Source organism: Poecilia formosa, unplaced genomic scaffold (assembly GCF_000485575.1).
Source record: "Poecilia formosa unplaced genomic scaffold, Poecilia_formosa-5.1.2 Scaffold310, whole genome shotgun sequence".
In the NCBI taxonomy this organism is placed as follows: domain Eukaryota; kingdom Metazoa; phylum Chordata; class Actinopteri; order Cyprinodontiformes; family Poeciliidae; genus Poecilia; species Poecilia formosa.
This window is the reverse complement of record NW_006800249.1, coordinates 30,857-49,901: the sequence shown is the minus strand read 5'-3', so window position 1 is coordinate 49,901 and position 19,045 is coordinate 30,857. Positions and strand designations below refer to the sequence as shown.

Genomic DNA, 19,045 nt, shown 5'->3' with positions numbered 1-19,045 from the left:
ACAGCAGCGTAAGCAGAGTTCCTCATGTCTCCTTCTCCCCAGCTGCCTCTTCTTCCCAAGGCAGCTGTGAGAATTAATCTTTACAGCAAGCGCCCAGAGTCTTCCTTTCAGAGGAACAAGTAGGAAACTCCTCCTGAGAAAGCAGTTAGTCCACCTCATATCATATGGAGATGCCAGACTATAAGAAGCCAATGCAAACACTAGAAATCGTAAATAATATCAGATATTTTCCCTTTAAATTTTTCCATAAATGTTTGTAGACCACACTGCCGTACATCCCAAAAAGAAGTAGGAAACTATATGCTATGGCTATATGCAAAATGATGGGATAGCTCCCTGTAATTTGGGCAAGTGATGAAATGAGAGCCTTTACTCTCTCTAAGGATTCTCTCTGCGGCAATGAAGCTGAAGAATCGACTACTTTAAGAAGAAAAAGTTGTATTAAAGTAAAGTACAGTAAAGTAGCTGTAACAGATATAACATTAAGCGTATGTTCTGCAGCAGTCTGCGAGAGTTACACCAAAGCAACTTTTGATTATGCTTTAGAAGTGCTGAAACTAAAAATTCAATTATGGGTGGCAGGAGATAACATATTGGCTCACGCTGCTGCGTTGCTCCTGTCCAATGCAGGGGCCCCGTCTGTGTAAATGGTCAGTGAAATTAGGGGAGAGGCTGAACAGAAGCAGCAGCACTTTTACTGGAGGACAGGGGCAACTGTTAAGGTCTCCCTGACATCAATATTCCTGCTTGGCCAATCTCTGCTCTGCGCTCCACAGCACCTGCAGAGGTCAGCAGCAAGATGAAAAGGATTCTGTCACTCTTGATGCACCTGTGCAATAAATTATGCACACTATCTCTGTAAAAGTACCGACATTGTTTTACCTTAATGGATATTCTTCAGACTCTGGAATAGATATGTATGCAAGAAAGGCTTCATTTTTTTCAAACTAGAATTAGTAATAAACCCCATAGAGCGCCACACTCTGTTAGAGAACATAAACCAGGTTTAAACTTTTAAAAAGCTGGTAAATCTTTGCAGCATGTCTGTATAAATCAGCCTTAGTGAAGGCTAACATTTACAGTCAGAGCTCTGTTGCCTCTCAGTACATTAGCACTTTCAAAGCCGAGTAAAAAGAGGCAGGCCTGCAGCTCTGAATGAAGCCGGAGCTCACAGAGGGATGTCCACTGTCTCATTTCTTCCCCACAGTGTTTATTTATTCACACCCTGAGTGAAAGGGGACTTGCAGAGTAACCTGGTTCTCCTCCTGTAGTCTGCCAGATTGTTTAGCGCAAAATGCAGGAGGAATCCAAAGTCAAAGTAGAGACGATAGTCCACAAGGGAGCTCATAGTACAGAATAGAGAGGGAACAAAATGTAGGGAATACATTTATGGTGAAACTGGACCTGAGTTATGATTCAGCAGTAAAATTATAATAATATGAATCTACAAAGGCCTGGAAAAGTAGCAAAACCCCTTGAACTTTACCACATTATGTTTTATTGCAACTACAAACTTCAGTGAGTTGAATCAGGACGTATATGCAATGATAACACAAGACCACGCACAACTGTGAAGCGAAAATCATATCTGGTTTTTGGCTTCCAAAATTCTTCACATATGATAAACCCATTCAATGCATTTATTCCAGGAACTTTATCGCTTAGAGTAACACATTACATAGTTTTAATTGCACACAGATGGATGTTTGAAAGCCTTTATTTCTGTTAATTGTAATGATTTTCTGCTTACAGTTAATAAAAACATGACATTTAAAACTATATTACATCGGACCAGTAAAAAACATGTCTGATACAGAAATGTAGCCTTAATAAAATCTGTTTGTCCCACAACAGAGGATTGTTCAGACACAATATTGAATCATGTTTTATATTTCTAAGTACCATGGATTCACGCTCTGTGTCAGTATCATGTTTTTGCCAGTTGGATGTACTGTTGTTGCCCTTGACGTTCACAAATTATGCAGCTTTTAGTAACCGAGTTGCTACACAGCAAGGAGAGTGTCACAGACGTTGTGATTTTGTTAAAAAACAAAAAAACACTGAAAATCTTTTTTATTTGACATCAGATTTGTTGCTGTTTTTTGTAACAAGGTTAATATAAGGAGGCTATTTAGATTTTTTACAGGAAGATATAATTGTAAGCTCAATTTTTTTGTTGATAAGTCAACTAATTACAATTACCAATTATTAACGTCTCATCTGAAAATATAATGAAAATCTACAACCATGTAATTCTGATGACTGTTATTTTTTCTTCTCTCTTCTTTTGCTTTTTTTTCTTTTTTATCTCTACTATGGATCAGGATACAGTGTCTTTAATAAGGTTTTAATTTAATTTAATTGAATCCTCTCATCCAATGGGAGCAAGAGTTGATGATGTCTAAAAGACTTCCTGTTGTTCTTTTTGGTGTTTATTTTTCAGATTATGTCAGGAAAAGTTGCATATGACTCACAAACATGCAACATGCAAAACATGAAAAATGATTGCATTTACTTTCTCACCTGAACTAATTCTAAATAAAGCGCAAAATGTTCAGTAGGAGCTAAAATGATCACTATATGTTTGTTTTTTTTAATCAGAAATACATCAGAAAGATTTTTCTTTCTAGATTTGGATGCTTATTTGTTTAGAAAATGACAAACCACATTTAAGAAGATAAAAGTCTTTCTGTAAGTCCATATATAACATAACTGTGAAAATATCAGAAAAACAACTTCCATGCTCTGTCAGACTGTGTAGGATTGCTGTGATAGAGGCACACAGCCAGAATAAGAGCATTAAAGACGTTAGGTAAGCGAAGGGAAAACAGAGAATGAGGGAGCTGAAGAGAATTGTGGGAGTGAGTGTAAGTGAGTGGGAGCTGTAGAGTGAAAGAGCAGCGACTGTGCAGCTGTAATAGGCCAACTTTGCTATCAGCCAGAGCCTGAATGGCCTCAAGCTGTTCCCGTCATTCACTTGTGCTGTTTGGACCGCATTACACATTCGTTTTCTGGCCATTTGGGGGCAGCACATCCTGTTGGCACCAAGCATCCCTAGCCATGAACTTTGCTCTTTTCATGTTTTTATTCCTCACTAAAAAGTCACCTGCAAAATGTTCCATTGGTTTTTATGTTGTGTTTTTCAGAACTGCTGAATCCATGATTTATGCTACTAGTTGGGATAATTTTAAGGGTCTAAACTCTGGATTTTGTTTTTGGCTGCAAAATCTAAAGAAAAGATTCCAACATTTTAACACCTCATTCCTACAGAAGAGGATTAGGGGCCACTGAAAAAAACAACACCAAGCCAAAAAAATCCCTAAGCATTCTGACCTTTTTATCTGAATTATGACTTTTTTCTAAGAATCACAAATGTTTATATTGTTTATGCACCATCAGGCAAATCTAGTCTAGCTCAAATCCACCAAGTAAATTTGGGACAGGCTTACGGTGTGCATAAAGTGCAGGCTTTAAAATCCCAATGAGGAAGAGGCATGAAAATAACCACATTATTAACAACATCTCACACACTTCTAAGAATGTCTGGATATTTATTTGGGTTTTGACATAGATTGACACAAAATTCTGAGATTAAAGTAACAATTCAAAGATTAATGACAGTATTCTTTCTTTTTTCAGTGACCCTTATAATCTTCCATATATTCTCTTGTTTAGAATGATGTTGCATTGAATTTTGTACATAAATAGGGCTTAGTTTGGACATACTGTGGGTATTTGTGTTACTGGTTGAATAATTTTCCTCCCAACAATAGCAACTTAACGTCGTAATGCTTATAAAAGTTTGACAATTTGAACAATTAAAAGTGTTTTCATGTCAGAAAGTTGCTTTAATATTCAGATTTACAGCTAAAACATACCTGAGATTAGATAATAACATCAAAGTGTGATAAAAAATGAGAGAAAGAAGCGAAGGAGAAAAAAAGTGAAGAAAAGATGGGATTGTGGGAGAGTTGGCACCATTGTTACATACACAACAGAGAGAAGAGGGCGTTAAACAGAGATGGATGAAATGTATACAGGGAGGTGAGACAGCGAGGGTCACATCCAGAAGTGAGGCGCCACAGAGGGAGCTAGAGAGCGGAAAGTTGTGGGAAGCTGAGAAGCAGATGGGCTGAAGGAGAAGGTGAGAGATGGCTTGGATAGGGGAGGAGGAAATCCGGGAAAAAGCTGCCAGGAGTCGGTGCTGAAAGTTGGACCGCTTTAGATTCATGGCGAGATGGTGGCCACATCGATTATTCCCTCCCGCTTTAAACATATTGCCTTTTGATTATTTTTTTTAACTCAAGGTCAGTTTGTCATTTGTCAGCTGACGATCTCAGTGTGTATTCTGCTCTGCATCTCTCTGCGTTGGAGACTCTCACTGCTGCTGGGTTTAAATTCTTTTATCTATGTTATTCACAGAGCATCGAAAGTTTCAGATATTTTAGAAATAGAAGTAAAGCAGATTTATTTACAGAAGTATTTTCTATGCCTTTCAGAGAACTAGAAAAAAATACTCTTTATTTTATGGGCATCACTCACAAATCCACAAGTTTAATGCATTTTTCCAGCATGCATGTGGATGAAAAAAAAGCAGATTTAAGGTTTCTGATTCAACTTTGTCTTCATGTTGCTCAACAGATGTGTGGTCTACATGTCAGGTTAGCATAAAGCAGCTTCAACTAGTGTTGGCTCATTTTAATGCAGCCCTGCTTAAAGGTTGTTATTTTTAAAATGTATATTTAATCTGACAAATGAGCCTTATTGGAACATATCTTAAAATTTTGAATCTGACTTTACATTCAAGTCCAAGTATCTGGTTGAATCTCCTTTTAAAAGTTTCAGAGAAACTCCATTGAAACTACAATATTTTTTGCCATCGGCATCCTTCTGGCATAATTCTGTCCAGATTGTGAACTAGTCTTCAGAGTTCATTTAAATTCCTCTGTTTCTTGGGTAGACATTGAATTGGGTAGGGGTTGGAGCCAAAGAGAGGAAAATACCCAAATATTGCCCATAAAGAAGCAATTGTTTCTGCCCATCAGTCTGGAAATAAAGTTATTATTCCATTTCCAAATGGTTTGAATCCAATGTGTAAAAAAGATGATTTATGAGTGAAAAGATTTGAAACAGCTGGAGTGTGTATCCCATCACATTCACCCCAACTCTACAGGCTTCAGGTGGAACGCTAAATATTTAAGTTCATGACAGAACAGTTAGAAAAAAAGCTTGTTTGGAAGAGTTGAAGGAGAAAATCTTTTCACTCTAAGACAAATACAGCAGCATGGTTTTTAGGTTTGGTTTGCAAACACCTTGTAAAAATGTCACTCATGACGGTGGAGTGGTGGTGATTTATGCTTGTTTTAAAGCGGTAGGACCAGAGTATGTTGTGTTTCACTGGCTGCAGCTTTAGTCCTCATTTCTTCTTCATGGTTCCACTTTGAATGAAAAGCATCTTAGATTGCTGTAAAGCACACCTTTCAAGATCTTATAACTTGAAAGTTTAGCAGTACAAAAGTTTGTCTGATTTATGTTGTAACCTGGTTGCAAGTTTTCCATCAGTCTTGATGGAAAACTTTGCCTACCACCATCCACTGCTGCCGTTTGGAGTGCTCTTTCCATGACATATTTTTCAGCGACTCCGGAGTAATTAACTAAAAAAAATACACCAGACCTTTACAGTGCAGATGCATTAGGAATATTAACTCTGCCAACTTGGACAGGAGGAACAACTGCAGCAACTAATAACTTTGTTGTCAAAAATGGGCATTGTTGTGTAAAAAATGTTCAACAGAATCCAGAATACGCTTATTGGGAGTAAAACCACTGATTAGTGTTTGTGTTGCAGCATCCTGATGGTATATTTGGTGTCCTTTGATGTGTTTGACAATGTTGCATAGCTTGGATTACTGCATGCACACCCAGCCAACTTATGCTGATGGTGCATGTGTGTGCGTGTGTGTGTGTTTGCGTGCGTGTGTGTGTGTGTATAGTTAAAGATGGCAAGAAGAAAGGAGAGGGGGAGTGATAGAGAGACAGAAACAGGGAGAGTAAGTGAGTGAGAGGGAGGTACAAGTCAGTTTTTCATGGATGGCTGTGTTGCTATGGGAACTAGATGTGGGCTCCCTATACCCAAAAAAGTCTGCTCTTTCCTTCCTCCCTTCCTTCCTACTCTCTTTCCCTCTCTCTGTCTCTCATCACTTCATTCTTCCGTGTTTGTCCTCACACCATCCGCAGCTCTTTCTCTTCCTTCTCCCCTTTCCCCGGATGACATCCCACCACATGCCTCCTTTCGCTCTCATCCTCTCATCCTCTCTCTCTCCTCTGTCATCCATCCCTTTTCCCCGCCCACTCATTCACCTTTCTGTCAGTCCACTCTTTTCCCTCCATCTTCCCCCACTCTTTTCGTCTCTCTCATTCCTCTTTTTTTCCCCTGTTCTTTCTGATCCCTCTGTCTCTTTAACACTTTTACTTATATTCTATTCTTTTCTCGGTTGTCATGGCAATAGGCTGGGGGCGTAAGGGAGCGAGTGCGAGCAAGCGAGCGGGAGTGGGTGTTTCGGAAGTGACATCTCTTGGGCTGTAACCTTGTTTCCTGTGTGGTGGAGTTGGGGGCGGATTCAAGGCGCTTGCAGCGCAGCAACAGTGACGCCGTGTGGACGCTTTGGGTGAGCAATGGGGAGCCAGGGACGCGCCGTGCGATTGCTGGGTGAATGATCTGATAGGTGAGAATACTCTCCCCCTTTCATCTCTGTGGCTCCTCTGTCACAAACACACGCATGTACACACACCTTCACCCCTCCATCCTCCCTCCTGCTCATCTAACATCTCTCTCCTCAAGGTTAGAAGAGGATTCCTTGTAGATGGAAACATTCGGACAGGATCAAAGCCTTTCTCTGGTCTCACCCAGCAGGTCGGCCGTCTGGAACGAGAACTTATTTTGGACGAGCATTTCACTCTTCCCCCAGATGCAAAACAGAAAGTCAAACTTTGATTTGGCGAATTTCTTCATTTGCTGACCGTAAAATTGAGAGCAACCTGCGGCTCATGCATAACAGATGTACGGAGCGCAGTGAGTCCCAAATGTAGAAATAAAAAGGCAACGGAAATCTGTGTCTGCAGTTTAGTGAATTGTTCCACATAGCTTTGTCAAGTTAAAGGTATTTTTAAAGCACGTTTAGTAACAACAATGTAGAAAAATGCTGCACAGCCCATAAAATAAAGGCCAGTAAATGGAAAAACACCAAAACATTTTAGTCAGATTTCAAAGTAAAAACAAAAAACATGGGCGGATGGATTGATGGAAACACAATAAAACAAGTATTATAGTTTCAAAGTAAGAGTTTTTCAGGCTAATCTAAACCTGGATATTATTCTCTACTTTTCCAGCGCCAACAGGAAGACCAGCTTTTGTTACAAAATGAAACTTCAGGATCTCTGGCACCTGCTTTGCATCCTAATAATCCACTGATCAGTATTATACCAACAGGATGGACAGGATTCCCAAAAGTTCTCTAAAACTTTACCAACAAACAATTTGAACGATAACATCATTCCTCCAGATTTTGTTTTATCTTGTATGTTGCCCTTCAGTTTAAACCAGGACAGATTAACTTCTATGCTGGTATATAAGTGTGAATAAAAGCCTTGCAAACCAGCTGTGACCAGATCACAACATGATTCTAACCTGGTATAAACGGCGCCTAGTTTTTTATGAAAAGATGTTTCAGAACAGGAAGTGATAACCTTCCATTCTTGTAAATGTAATTTTGGTTTAGCTAATTCTGCACAATTAAGAAACATATTAAAGATATTAAGAAAAAATATTAAGAACAACAGCGTAGTTCTTAATATTTGAACTACGCTGTTTTACAATTGGGTTTGTATAACACCATGAAAACACATTTATAAAGTAGTTTATATAGCAATGAAAACTGTCACAATCTCCATTGTTTAATTAATTACATATTTAAATAACATTTAAAGTTTTTGTTTTTACAGAAAACCTGCCTTTTACCAACTGGGAAAAGTCATTCCAAACTTTAGTTACTCTGTGCAGGAGAGAAAACTGACCTCTACTGGTCAGATATGATGAAGCTCTGAGGTGATTAAGCAAGAATGAAACTCCATCTTTGATTTAGAGAAGTAGATTAAATGCATTGGTCTATCCTTTTGACATTCAAAAATATTCTAAACAAAAATACAAATTTGAAAAATATTAATCTTATAGACAGAATATAATAATCTATTTTCTTAAACAGAGGAGCAGAAGGACAATGACAATCTGATTGAGTTGCAATTTTAACAAAGTGTTACGAAAAGCTTTTTGCAAATGGAAGGCCAAATGGTGAAGCCAGACATTCTTGTGTTAGTTCAGATCAAACTTTCCCTTTACAGAAAGTTAGTAAAAGACTCTATCCTAGTAGCAAAGACATTCGTTTGACATACTTTTTAAAAAAAGATGAAATTTTAATCCAAGTCCAGGATGAGTTAATTGGATAAATTCCTCCGTCACTTCCAGTTTTTAATAGAACTGACCAATCCCATCTTTTATGGATTAGTTAACCAGAAATCATGCTTGTTTCACAATATTGTTGATTGTAGTGATGAACTAGTGCTAAAGGTAGCTGCTGTATTCCTTGAACAGAATGGACCTCTGGGCTGTATTGAAGTTGGAGAGTGCGGACGTGTGGTCAGGCTGACACATTTAAATGCATTATTGCTCAGAACCCCATTTCTCTCATATCCTACTGTGCTGTTCAAAAAGATGTGAAGAAGTATCCTGTGGCACTGCAAAAATGGCAAACTGCTGTGTCATTCTGCTCCAAAATTCAATCATGACTCTAATGTTGGTTCATAGCTGCGAGAGCAATGCTCTGCAGCATGAGAACATTTTTACGATACCCCATTATGATCTGCAATCTTTTTTGAATTATTTTTCTGCTCGAACTGGAGATAAAAAGCTTAAACAAGCAAAACATATTAGAGAATTGTGTTTTGGGTTTATTTCAGGCATGCCTGAACAAGTATAAGCTCACAATTAGACAAAAAAGAAAGGTGTCTAGAGAATATTAATTATGAGCCTAAAAAAAATAATAATTAAAATTAAAGTAAGCAACAAGTTTCAACAACTTAGACAATCTCCTGAAGTGCAACGTTGTCCTAAACGCCTGCAGTTTACCAAACTGCTAACTCTGGATACATCCAACATGTTTTATGTGAGATAGAACAGCTGGTGTAAATAACGGGGATATTAGAACACATTCTGGCCACTTATTGTAGAATTATAACAAAATTAGTTTCGTAGTGAATAATATTACTGATAAAACAGTAATTTTACCCTCATTTGAAGCTTTAAAAACAAACAAAAAAACACCCAGCTGCTTCTTTTTGGCAATAAGTTAATGTTTTTTGGTGTCTGGAAGATGAGCCGTTTCAAAAACCTCCAGATTGTTGAGTCACTGCGCCGTTACCTATCAACTCCAGTCGAATCCAGCTTGTCACTTAGCAACCCAAGAGGAACTCTAGCACATTTTGTCAGCTGGTTTTACCACTGTGCAATGGCTGCTGGAAAAGACAAGTGCTTTGTTGTTGACTTAGCATCCAGAAACTGCTTTCTGCATTCTTGTTGGTTGTGCAGGAGGCTCCACTTCTGCTTTGCAAAGATGTACGATTATATAATTGCACATCTGTTTTCTGCCTTTTTCATGTAAACGTTGGGTTTGGGGGCGTGGCCACTGGCCAGTAGCAGCTTTTTTTAGATTTAGAGTGACAAGAGGCTCTAATGCGTCATTCTGAAAGGGGCTCAAAATAAGAAGAGCTTACCAAACTAAAATCTTTCTATATAAGAATGATTTTGTGAAAATAATTTTATGGATGTTTTTTGCATAACCCTTAGACTTATTCTAAGCTGCTTAAAAAAGCATAATAGGTCATTTTAAAAACTGTTTGTGGTAGTTTTTTCATTAGGACTCATAGATCTAGCATAAAAACTGAAATGTATTGACAGGTCAAGCCTGGACTGGATCCTTTTACACTGATTATAACAAATTATTAAAAACACGGGCATGTATTGTTAAATCTGTATTTGTTAACTTAACAAAAAAGTTCCCAGTTTTCTAAAGAGTGGTGTTAAAATCTTGTCTCATTCAGCTTTATCCAGTACCACGGATTTCCTCACCTTCTCAGCAGTCGAAAGCAGACCAAAGCCCAAAAGCCCAGTTCATCTATCCATCTTAGCTTTTGATACTAATTCTTAATTTGTGAGCTCTTTGTAGAATTTTTGTAGAAAGTAGAAAGTCAAATTACCAGACATTCAGTTTTAAAAGCGAGAGGTCTTGCCACCGGATGAGGTATCCTCTGAGTAGCTGGTATTGATCAACAAACGCATTGACTCCCTGCAGATAAATTGAGGTAATTATGTGCTATGAAGCTGACATTTTTTTCTTATTACCTTTTAATGAAGCAAAGTTTGATTTCTTCATGTAGATTCTGGTTATTTATATCAAGCATTCCCATGCCATTCCCCTAGCACAACCCAAACTAATTTAAGGGTAATGAGTGGGAGTTCCCTCATTGCAGCGGGAGGCAGATTGATGGCGTCAGTGTTATGCAGCTTCAGCAGGAATCCTCTCCTCTCTGGGCCTCTGTGACCTTACAGCTGACATCTGACATCCTCTTTAGCTCAGCGCAGACAGGAGCCTAATGCTCTGACTCAGAACATGTTAAAATGCTGTGCTGCTATGCCTCTGTTCTGCTGCTGTTATTTCAAAATGCAATAAGGTGCAATTGAGGTCACCCCCATAACACGTCTGTTATACGCCGTTTTCCTGTAAGTAAGAAGCTTCAGTTCTTTGCTTTACATTATCTGCTTCAGGCTGCCCGGGAATATTGCTGTACTTATTTTTAGCGCTGTTTTGGTGATCACTGATGTGTATGAATCAAATTTAGGTCTGCTGGCTCTCAGTAATGACAGCGTTGGCTAAGACTGACCAGTCATCTGATTGGTGCGTGGCTTTCTCCTTTTGTAGACTGCTAAGGACAGCAGAAAAGCAAAAGAGCCCACAGAGAGAGACAGAAGAGTGCAACAAAGGCAGAGTAAGAGGGATGCAGAGAGGAAATGAAAGGCAGGGTGAGCGAGAGGAAGACGAGCGGCAAAAAGAGGCATCTCAGCAGTTCTGCTTGTGTTAAACCGTTACTGAATATTCCGGCAACCGAGAGCTGCGTGTGCCCTGTGTGTACAAACAGACATACTCCAAAAAAAAAAAAAAAAGTTGCTCATTGAAATTCTGTCCGGTGAGCTTTGGAGGCTCTTAATAGGCAGCCTCCAGGGTTTAGAGGTAGGCCTACAGTAGAGTAATGCAGATCTGGCCGTGGATGAGTCATGCTGCCATCCCATGGTGAATATCTTGGCATCATGATTTTGCCCTGCACAGTTGCAAAGTTTCAGTTCGAGGGCTTAGTTGAGTTTTGGAGAGAGCGTGCCACACAGAGCTCTACTTCCCTGGAGGTCTGTGATAACAACCCCATGGCTCACAGTGCAAACACTCAGCATCTCTCAAATCTGGGTTTACAGTGTGGCTCAAAGTCCTCGCATTTGTTGAGAATTAAACATATTCGTCTATTTAAAGGCTAAAATGAGAGTCAAAATTGGTACAAGAACCTGAAACTGAAGACGTAAGGGTCTGGCTTATGGGTCAATACAACGGCCTCTTATCCTCTTTTCCGTTAAGCTCTTTTGCTCGACTTTATTTGAAAATACCAGCAGGTCAGGGGAAGGTGGTGGGAGTATTTTGTAGGGAAAAGATGTGTTAATCTGTCTTCACTTACTATAAGTGCTGAGGTTGGTCTGCAGCTCTTAAACTTTGGTTTTCTTTTTCTTTTTAAAAACAAAAACAAACACAAGAATAGAAGCAGAACAGGTAAAAACAGTCTAGACATTTCTTCCAACAATGTTTTACAATAAACATTTATTACTCATTCAACTGCATTTACAGCGTTAGGTACCCATTTTCTTGTTTTTCAGAGTCATTTTCATACAACCATATTTTCTTTATTCCCGTTTTACTTCCGACCAGGATTACCTTTGTTAGAAACAAATCTTCTTTCCTCACCACATCTGTTATACTCCCCAAGTACATCACTAGTCAAGTATGAGGAATTGTGTAGGCAAGGATTTTTTTTTTCAGATCCAACAAATATGTGAATGATTGGCTTCTATTTCTCCACATAATCTTCAACATTCTTGCAATGTGGAAATCTGCTTACTTTTGTTTTTTGGTGTAATGAAAATCCATGTTAGATTTTTCTCAATAAAGTTCCCTGAATTTGTTGTGCTTTGCTGTATTTCACACATTTAGAATCATTCCTCAACATTTTGTTAATCATCACTTCCGTTTCCCATAAACTTTGGTTTTCAATAAGAAGTTTGACTCTGACTATTGCATATTTTTAGACAATTTAACATGAAATTGTAAAGCAAAAACTAATGACAAAGCTTTGAAATTAGTTTTCCTAATTTATGTTTGCAAGACTGTGAAAGACGAAATAACTTCCCTTTCAGTCATAAAGGATGGCTAAGTGTCTGAAATGAGAGTTTAAAGCTGCGATGTGATTTTTACATATTTGTTAAAACTGTCACTGTAGCTTTCTTCATCATAACACACAGCGTCTGCATTACTGCAGATGAAACCCCGATGTGTCTGTCCATTTCCCATTCCATCCTGCCATCACCTGCGAATGAGACAAAAATATTTAAACCAATCTGCACTATGTAGGTTTTCATTTTGACACCAATGACTAAATGCGTCCCAAGCCTCCAACCAGATACCAAAACATCAGGTTGATATGAGACTAAAAGGTCACAAACATCATTTCTTGTCTTATTTAGCTTCTGTTCACCATGGTAGAAAGGAACTGGATCTAAGTTTGATTCATGATTTTCATGTAGCAATATTTTATCATGTAGAAATTCAAAATTAGACAGAGGTGCAGTGTTGCTGCACCTTGCTGTAGAAAGTTCCTGGGTTCATGTCTTAGTCAGACCTTTTTGCATGAAGAGTGAATGTTTTCTCCAAACGTGTGTAATTTTTCCCCTTGGTGTCCAGAACTGGTCACTAAATTGCCCTTAGCTATGAATTTGTGCATATTTGATGGTCTATCCTGTGCTTCTGTGTTGCCTGGTGATGGACTGGTGATCTTTCCATGACGTACCCCACCTCTCGCCCAGTGACCGCCGGTAAAAGGCGCCAGCCTACCTGCTACCCTGTGTGGATAAGCCACCAAGGACAATTAATTTCCCCCTTTTCAGACCATGACATTGTGTTTCCTCTGCACTAACTAGAGAACTCGTGGGGAGAACATGTGAAATGACAATGCAGACATGTAATGCATTATGACATTCTGCACATGCCGTCTTGAATTGTGAGCCCCAAGCTTTTCTTTCTTCAGACTCAAGAAGTGCAAAACGTTAGTCTGTCCCTTTCATGCTTAAGATGCAAAGATGTTAAACAAGAAGAGAAAAACAGTGTGCAGAGAGGGTCAGTGGACACTGCCAGGGCATAAAGTGTCCGCGCTCTGCCACTCCAGTGCTTACTGATAAACAGCAGCTCCTCCATATCCTCGTCAGCAGCTGGATGTGTGAATGTGTGTTCACGCCGGACTTGTACGATGGCCTCCAGATGCTGTAAGAGAGAATTTGACTTTTCACTAGTGAAAACGGAGCAAGCCACTGGGGAAATATTCTTAGACTCCCTCACACACTGCAGAAGTCTCTCAAAGGGTTCAAGCCAGGATTTACTTTGAAATTCAGTAAATTAAATATGTAAAATATATAACAGGGTTTGAGATGGAGGACTTGCTTGCCCATTTGCCAAGCCATTTGCTTGGCTTCATGATTTAAGGCTTATAAGAAAAACTGACAGCAAAACTTTAACCATAATGTCTGGTGAGAAATCATGTGAAAATGATACATCCGTGATATATTGTTCTGCATTTGCATGATTACCATAACATCTTCTAGAGTCTCAATTAAAAACATCTCAATTAGAGCTGAACAATATATTGAACTCCAATCACAATGTAACTGACTGAGAAACTGCAATCAGAAGGAAACTCTGTTATGGCCAGAGTGAAAATCTGTCTAAGCAGATTTTAGTGTCTCAGTCACTGCAGCCTGATCTAGATTGCAGTGACTGAGACACTAAAGCAGTGGGACTTTATGGCTGAGGGAAAAGAGAGGAGAATCGATTCGTTGATAAACTTTGACCAGCAGTTTCCATTTCTAAATGTTATTGTAATAACAGACACCAAAACTTGCAAAAACCTTGTCAGTGTTTTGGTTTAATAATGTTTGTGTTGTATTTTGTTTCCTTTTCTCAGTTCCCATCAGTGTGTTTGCTTTTGCTGAAATCTTCTGATGTTTAGAGTTTTCTCATTTGCTTTATTAGTTTCTTATTTACAGTAATGTTCTTTTTGATGCTCTTTGTTTTCTCCTCTTTCTTTCCTAATTTGCTAATTACACCACTTGCCATGTGTCATCATTGTGTTTTTTCAGTGTTTATGCTTGTTTGTTTTACATGATTTTATGCAGTTTTTCTTTTGGGTTTGCTATCTCCTGGCCTTTTCTGTCTTATTCTTTTCATTTTCTGTCACAGTGGCTTGTTTGTTTTCACTTATTACATAAAGTCTCTCCAGATAGTTTCTTGTCCATCTGTTTACTGTTGGTAAGCCAGCTTTTTGGAGATCTCTGGTTGACAGCAATTTTGGATTTGAAGTTCTACTTGCTCACAACACATCTATTTAAACTGATGGTTGATGAATGAAGCTAAAGCTTCCTGATGTTTTTGCATGCAGTCCTACTTCTTGACACCTGCTTTCAGTTACTCGTCAGCACACCTGTACTTCAACTAGCTGCCAAACATCTAGGGTTATTGTTTACTATACAGTTTGACTTTGGTTTTTGGTAGTGTTGTTTATTTTAATCAGCTACCTGCCTTTCGACGGTTGCCTTCATTTGGAATTTTTTTCTCTACTCCATTGTGACACTGAGGAAGATTAAAGGTCCCGGGAAAATAAATGGGGCACAAAGATGGTGTTAGGAAATACAATTACACACCCTTAAAAATGTTTACAAGAAGTCAGTTATTTTTGGCATATGAGAAAACCTTTGTGTGAAAGTATTAAACTGTAAATATGGTGCATTTATGTTAATATTCACAGTGTTTTATGTTCTTTGATTTATAACACCCACAAACTGTGCAATAAAACTGTCGGATTTAGTCAGTTGCAAATAAAGAATAGTCTCTTTGCCCATTTTCTTACATACTTATTATTTACTTGGGACAAAGACTCAACATACAGCTAGAATTCACGTCAATCTCTTCAGCAAGGTGTGATCAGTTCCTCTCATTGTGGAGCATCAGATATAATATTCAAGTCTTTCCTTCTGAAATGATAGTCGGAATCAAACATGATGCTGAAGATAATTTGTTCCCTTGCTGAGAAGATTATAGTTCTGTATTTCTGTCTGTGAGTCTGTCAGCAGGACAACTCATAACTGATTTCTGCTAATTTTAGTGGATGGACGGCCGCAGGCCAAGGAACAGATGATTAGATTTTGGTGGCAAGGCAGAAGTAGGACTTGTTAAAGAAAAAAAAAAAAAACAGTTGTCATTTTTAGAAGGAAATGGAGAGAGAGAGATCTTACATCTCCAGGATGAGTGAGTGAATACTTCACTGGCCACTTTATTAGGTACACTTTAATAGTATGAAGCTGAACCTTTTTTGCCATTCGCCTAATTCTTCATGCCATAAAAAGGATTTTAAAACTTTCTCAGAGTTTTTCAGACATAAAATGCATTATGTAGATGCTGCATAAATGTAGGCTACACATCCTAAAACTGCCTTTCATAATAAATACTTGGTTTGCATACATAGTATGCATTAAAATTATTCTGCTTTTGCTCAAGTGTTTTACTACCTCGTAAAACAAATCGACATATGGTGCAAATTAATTAATTAATTAATTTATTTATTTATTAATTTATTCATTTAGAACAGACAGAAAAGACAATCAAGAAAAAAAGAAAACAAAATAAAATAGAATGAAACTACGGAAGTGCATTGAAACAAACTTAAGAAATAAAAATGTAAAACAAATTATTCTGCCCATGTGACATGCAAATTTTATATTTTCTGTTCTAAAAGGAGCAGGTAGAAGATATAATATCTTATAATGTCCTGCCCTTTTCCTAATTGTCAATTTATAATCAATTAACTTTCAGAACATCAAAAAGAGACAACTTGTTTCTATTTTACATGATGTTTATGTACAATTATTTAAATACTTTTTATATCATCAATTACATTATAGACTATTAAGCAGTCATCTTATATATCATATTTTGAAATAAGCTTTGTTTTAATGAGTTTTTTAAATTGGTTTAAATTTGTATTTTTTTTATAACTCATCATTCAAACCATTCCAGACATTTACTCCACACACAGATAAACAAAAGCTCTTCCTGGTTGTTCTAATATGTTGTTTTTAAAAATATCCTTCACCCCTTAAATTATAACCACCCTCTCTGTCACCAAACATTTCCTGTATATTGTGTGGAAGTTTCTGATTTCTGACCTTAAACATAAATTGTGAAGTTTTAAATATTACAAGGTCCCAGAATTTCAGCATATTTGATTTGATAAATAACTGGTTTGTGTGTTCCCAATATCCCACTTTATGTAGTATTCGGATTGATTTTTTTTGTAAGACGTATAATGGCTGTAAATTTGTTTTGTATCTATTCCCCCAAATTTCCACACAATATGTTAAATGTGGTTCAATGAGCGTGTTATATAGAATAATCAAAGATTTATAGTCCAGGACAATACTAATTCCTCTTAGAACACCAACATTTTTAATTAACAGTTAATTAATTTGCATCCTGGCACATAACACAAATTTTTAAGGAACTTTATTTATTTTGGCTATAAATTATAAATATTACAAGAATCTTCAATAATATCAGAGTAATAAACTACTTAACACACAGATCACACTAATTACCTGCCATCCTCCATCCAGCAACAACCAAGAAATTGATCATAAACAGTTCCATAAATCAAGAAATGGCTCAAAGACAGTCAAAATGTCTCTTTTAACTTTCTGTGGAAGCTCGCCATGCTAACAATAGTTTATATTTAAAAGAAAAGCCATGCAGTGATTTGGCTTAGCTGTTAATTTTATGTTTTGTCTTTTGTAACAGTGCTACAATTACCAGTATTCATATTTTATTTAATTTTGGGACGCAAACAATTATTTGACTTACTAGTAATTGTCGGTTAATGGTTTATTAGATTTAAATTAGTTCAAATCTATTAACTAATAACGTTAGACCTTGTTTTAGTGTTGTAGTGCGGCCCCCATCCAGAAGAGGGCGCCGCTGGTCATCCATAACGGTTGTCAGCTGATTAGAGAAGTAAAAATGGCGGCGGAGGGATTCCCAACAGGACAGACAAACGGTCCAAGCAGATTCCGGTGGGATGAAAAATGATTTTAATGTGGTTATGTTTTGAAATATACACTTGACAAGCTCCTTAAGTTATACCGTAATAGCACTCACTATGCCGAGCTGCAAATTGTATTCTTTTTCATCTTTTATTTTTCCATTCAGCAACCTTTTTTTTTTTTTTTTTTACAAATGTCTAAGTTTAATAATGTGAGAAAACATTTTTTTTAGTCAGTCAGTATTTAACACAGCTGACACAAATTAATGTTAAAATTCAATTTTATGTTGTTTTTTTTAAAATTCAGCATACTTTAAAAATGTAGATCTTCATGTTACAGCGGTCGGTCCCCTTGATACAAGAGAAAACATTACTTTTTAAGGAATATGACTGCTTATCAATTAAAAGTTTGTCAATTGATAAGATCAATCAACTTTAGATTAACTAATCAATCAATAACTTTCATCTCTAATTTAAATACAATCCCAACGAACTTTTCTATATTCTTTGACATGGCAGAAAATGTGTAGGCTAAGTTAATATGTGAAATCTGAAAATACAGAAGATATGTTTTGATATTCTGTGAGTAATTCAGACACTGGTTTTGTGTTTTAAAATTATGCATTTCTAAAATATGTTTTTGGTATTTTTTTTATGCATTAGGATTGAGTTTGTTGTGAGGGGCTATGTTCTGGACTGTTTTCACCTTCTGACACTTTACAAATGCTAACCTGTTTCATGCCTGTAATGCTTTAATGTTCTCCTTATCATTCATCTTCCTTCACATTCGTGTTCTTTCCTGTAGTTTGAAACCTGTCACATATACTATTGCATGCATATAACCTGATCTTTTCATTACTTTCTAAATATGTCTGAGTAGAAAGTGCCACTCTGTTCCTTTCTAAAATCCTCACTTACCTTGTCTTCCCTCCCCTCCATTTGTCCCCCGAACTTCCCCTTTTCTCCCACCTTCTCTCCTTTTTCCAGATGCAAGGTGTGCCGTCCCCCCCTCCTATCATCATCATCATCACCACCATCATCGCTCCCAAGCCCACTCCTTCCAAGCTCCTTCCTACCACCGTCCCTCACACGAACGTCCTTCCTACGAACGTCCCTCCTACGATCGTCCCTCCTTCGATCGTCCCTCCTTCGATCGTCCCTCCTTTGAGCGTCCCTCCTTTGAGCGTCCTTCCTTTGAGCGTCCTTCCTTTGAGCGACCTTCCTTCGAGCGTCCTTCCTTTGAACGTCCCTCCTTCGATCGCCCATCCTTCGACCGTCCTGCCTACGAACGTCCCTCCTACCACCACCCATTGCACGAGCGCCCCATCTACGACCGCCCCTTGCACGACCGTCAACCCCACGACCGCTGGAACCCTCGTCGTTGTGTGAGCTCCGGACATCAGTACAACATGTTGGACCAGGAAGAGGTATGGTGTTCTACATGTTGAGAATATGCTGATGATGTATTTCTCTTCTAAACACTGTCTGCTTTTTCACACACTTCCTGTCCAGAAATCAGGACAGTGTATCCTGTCTTGAT

General features: G+C 38.0%; 1 protein-coding gene across 1 annotated transcript in view; it reads left to right on the top strand.

The window, feature by feature from the left end:
• The window catches only part of si:dkeyp-72a4.1 (serum response factor-binding protein 1), a 73,021-nt gene that overhangs the window by 37,438 nt on the left and 16,538 nt on the right, over window positions 1–19,045 (top strand). The window contains exon 3 of the mRNA XM_007572908.2: window positions 18,493–18,932. Within this exon, the coding sequence (XP_007572970.1) occupies window positions 18,493–18,932 (440 nt within the window). The remainder of the gene's footprint in view (window positions 1–18,492; window positions 18,933–19,045) is intronic.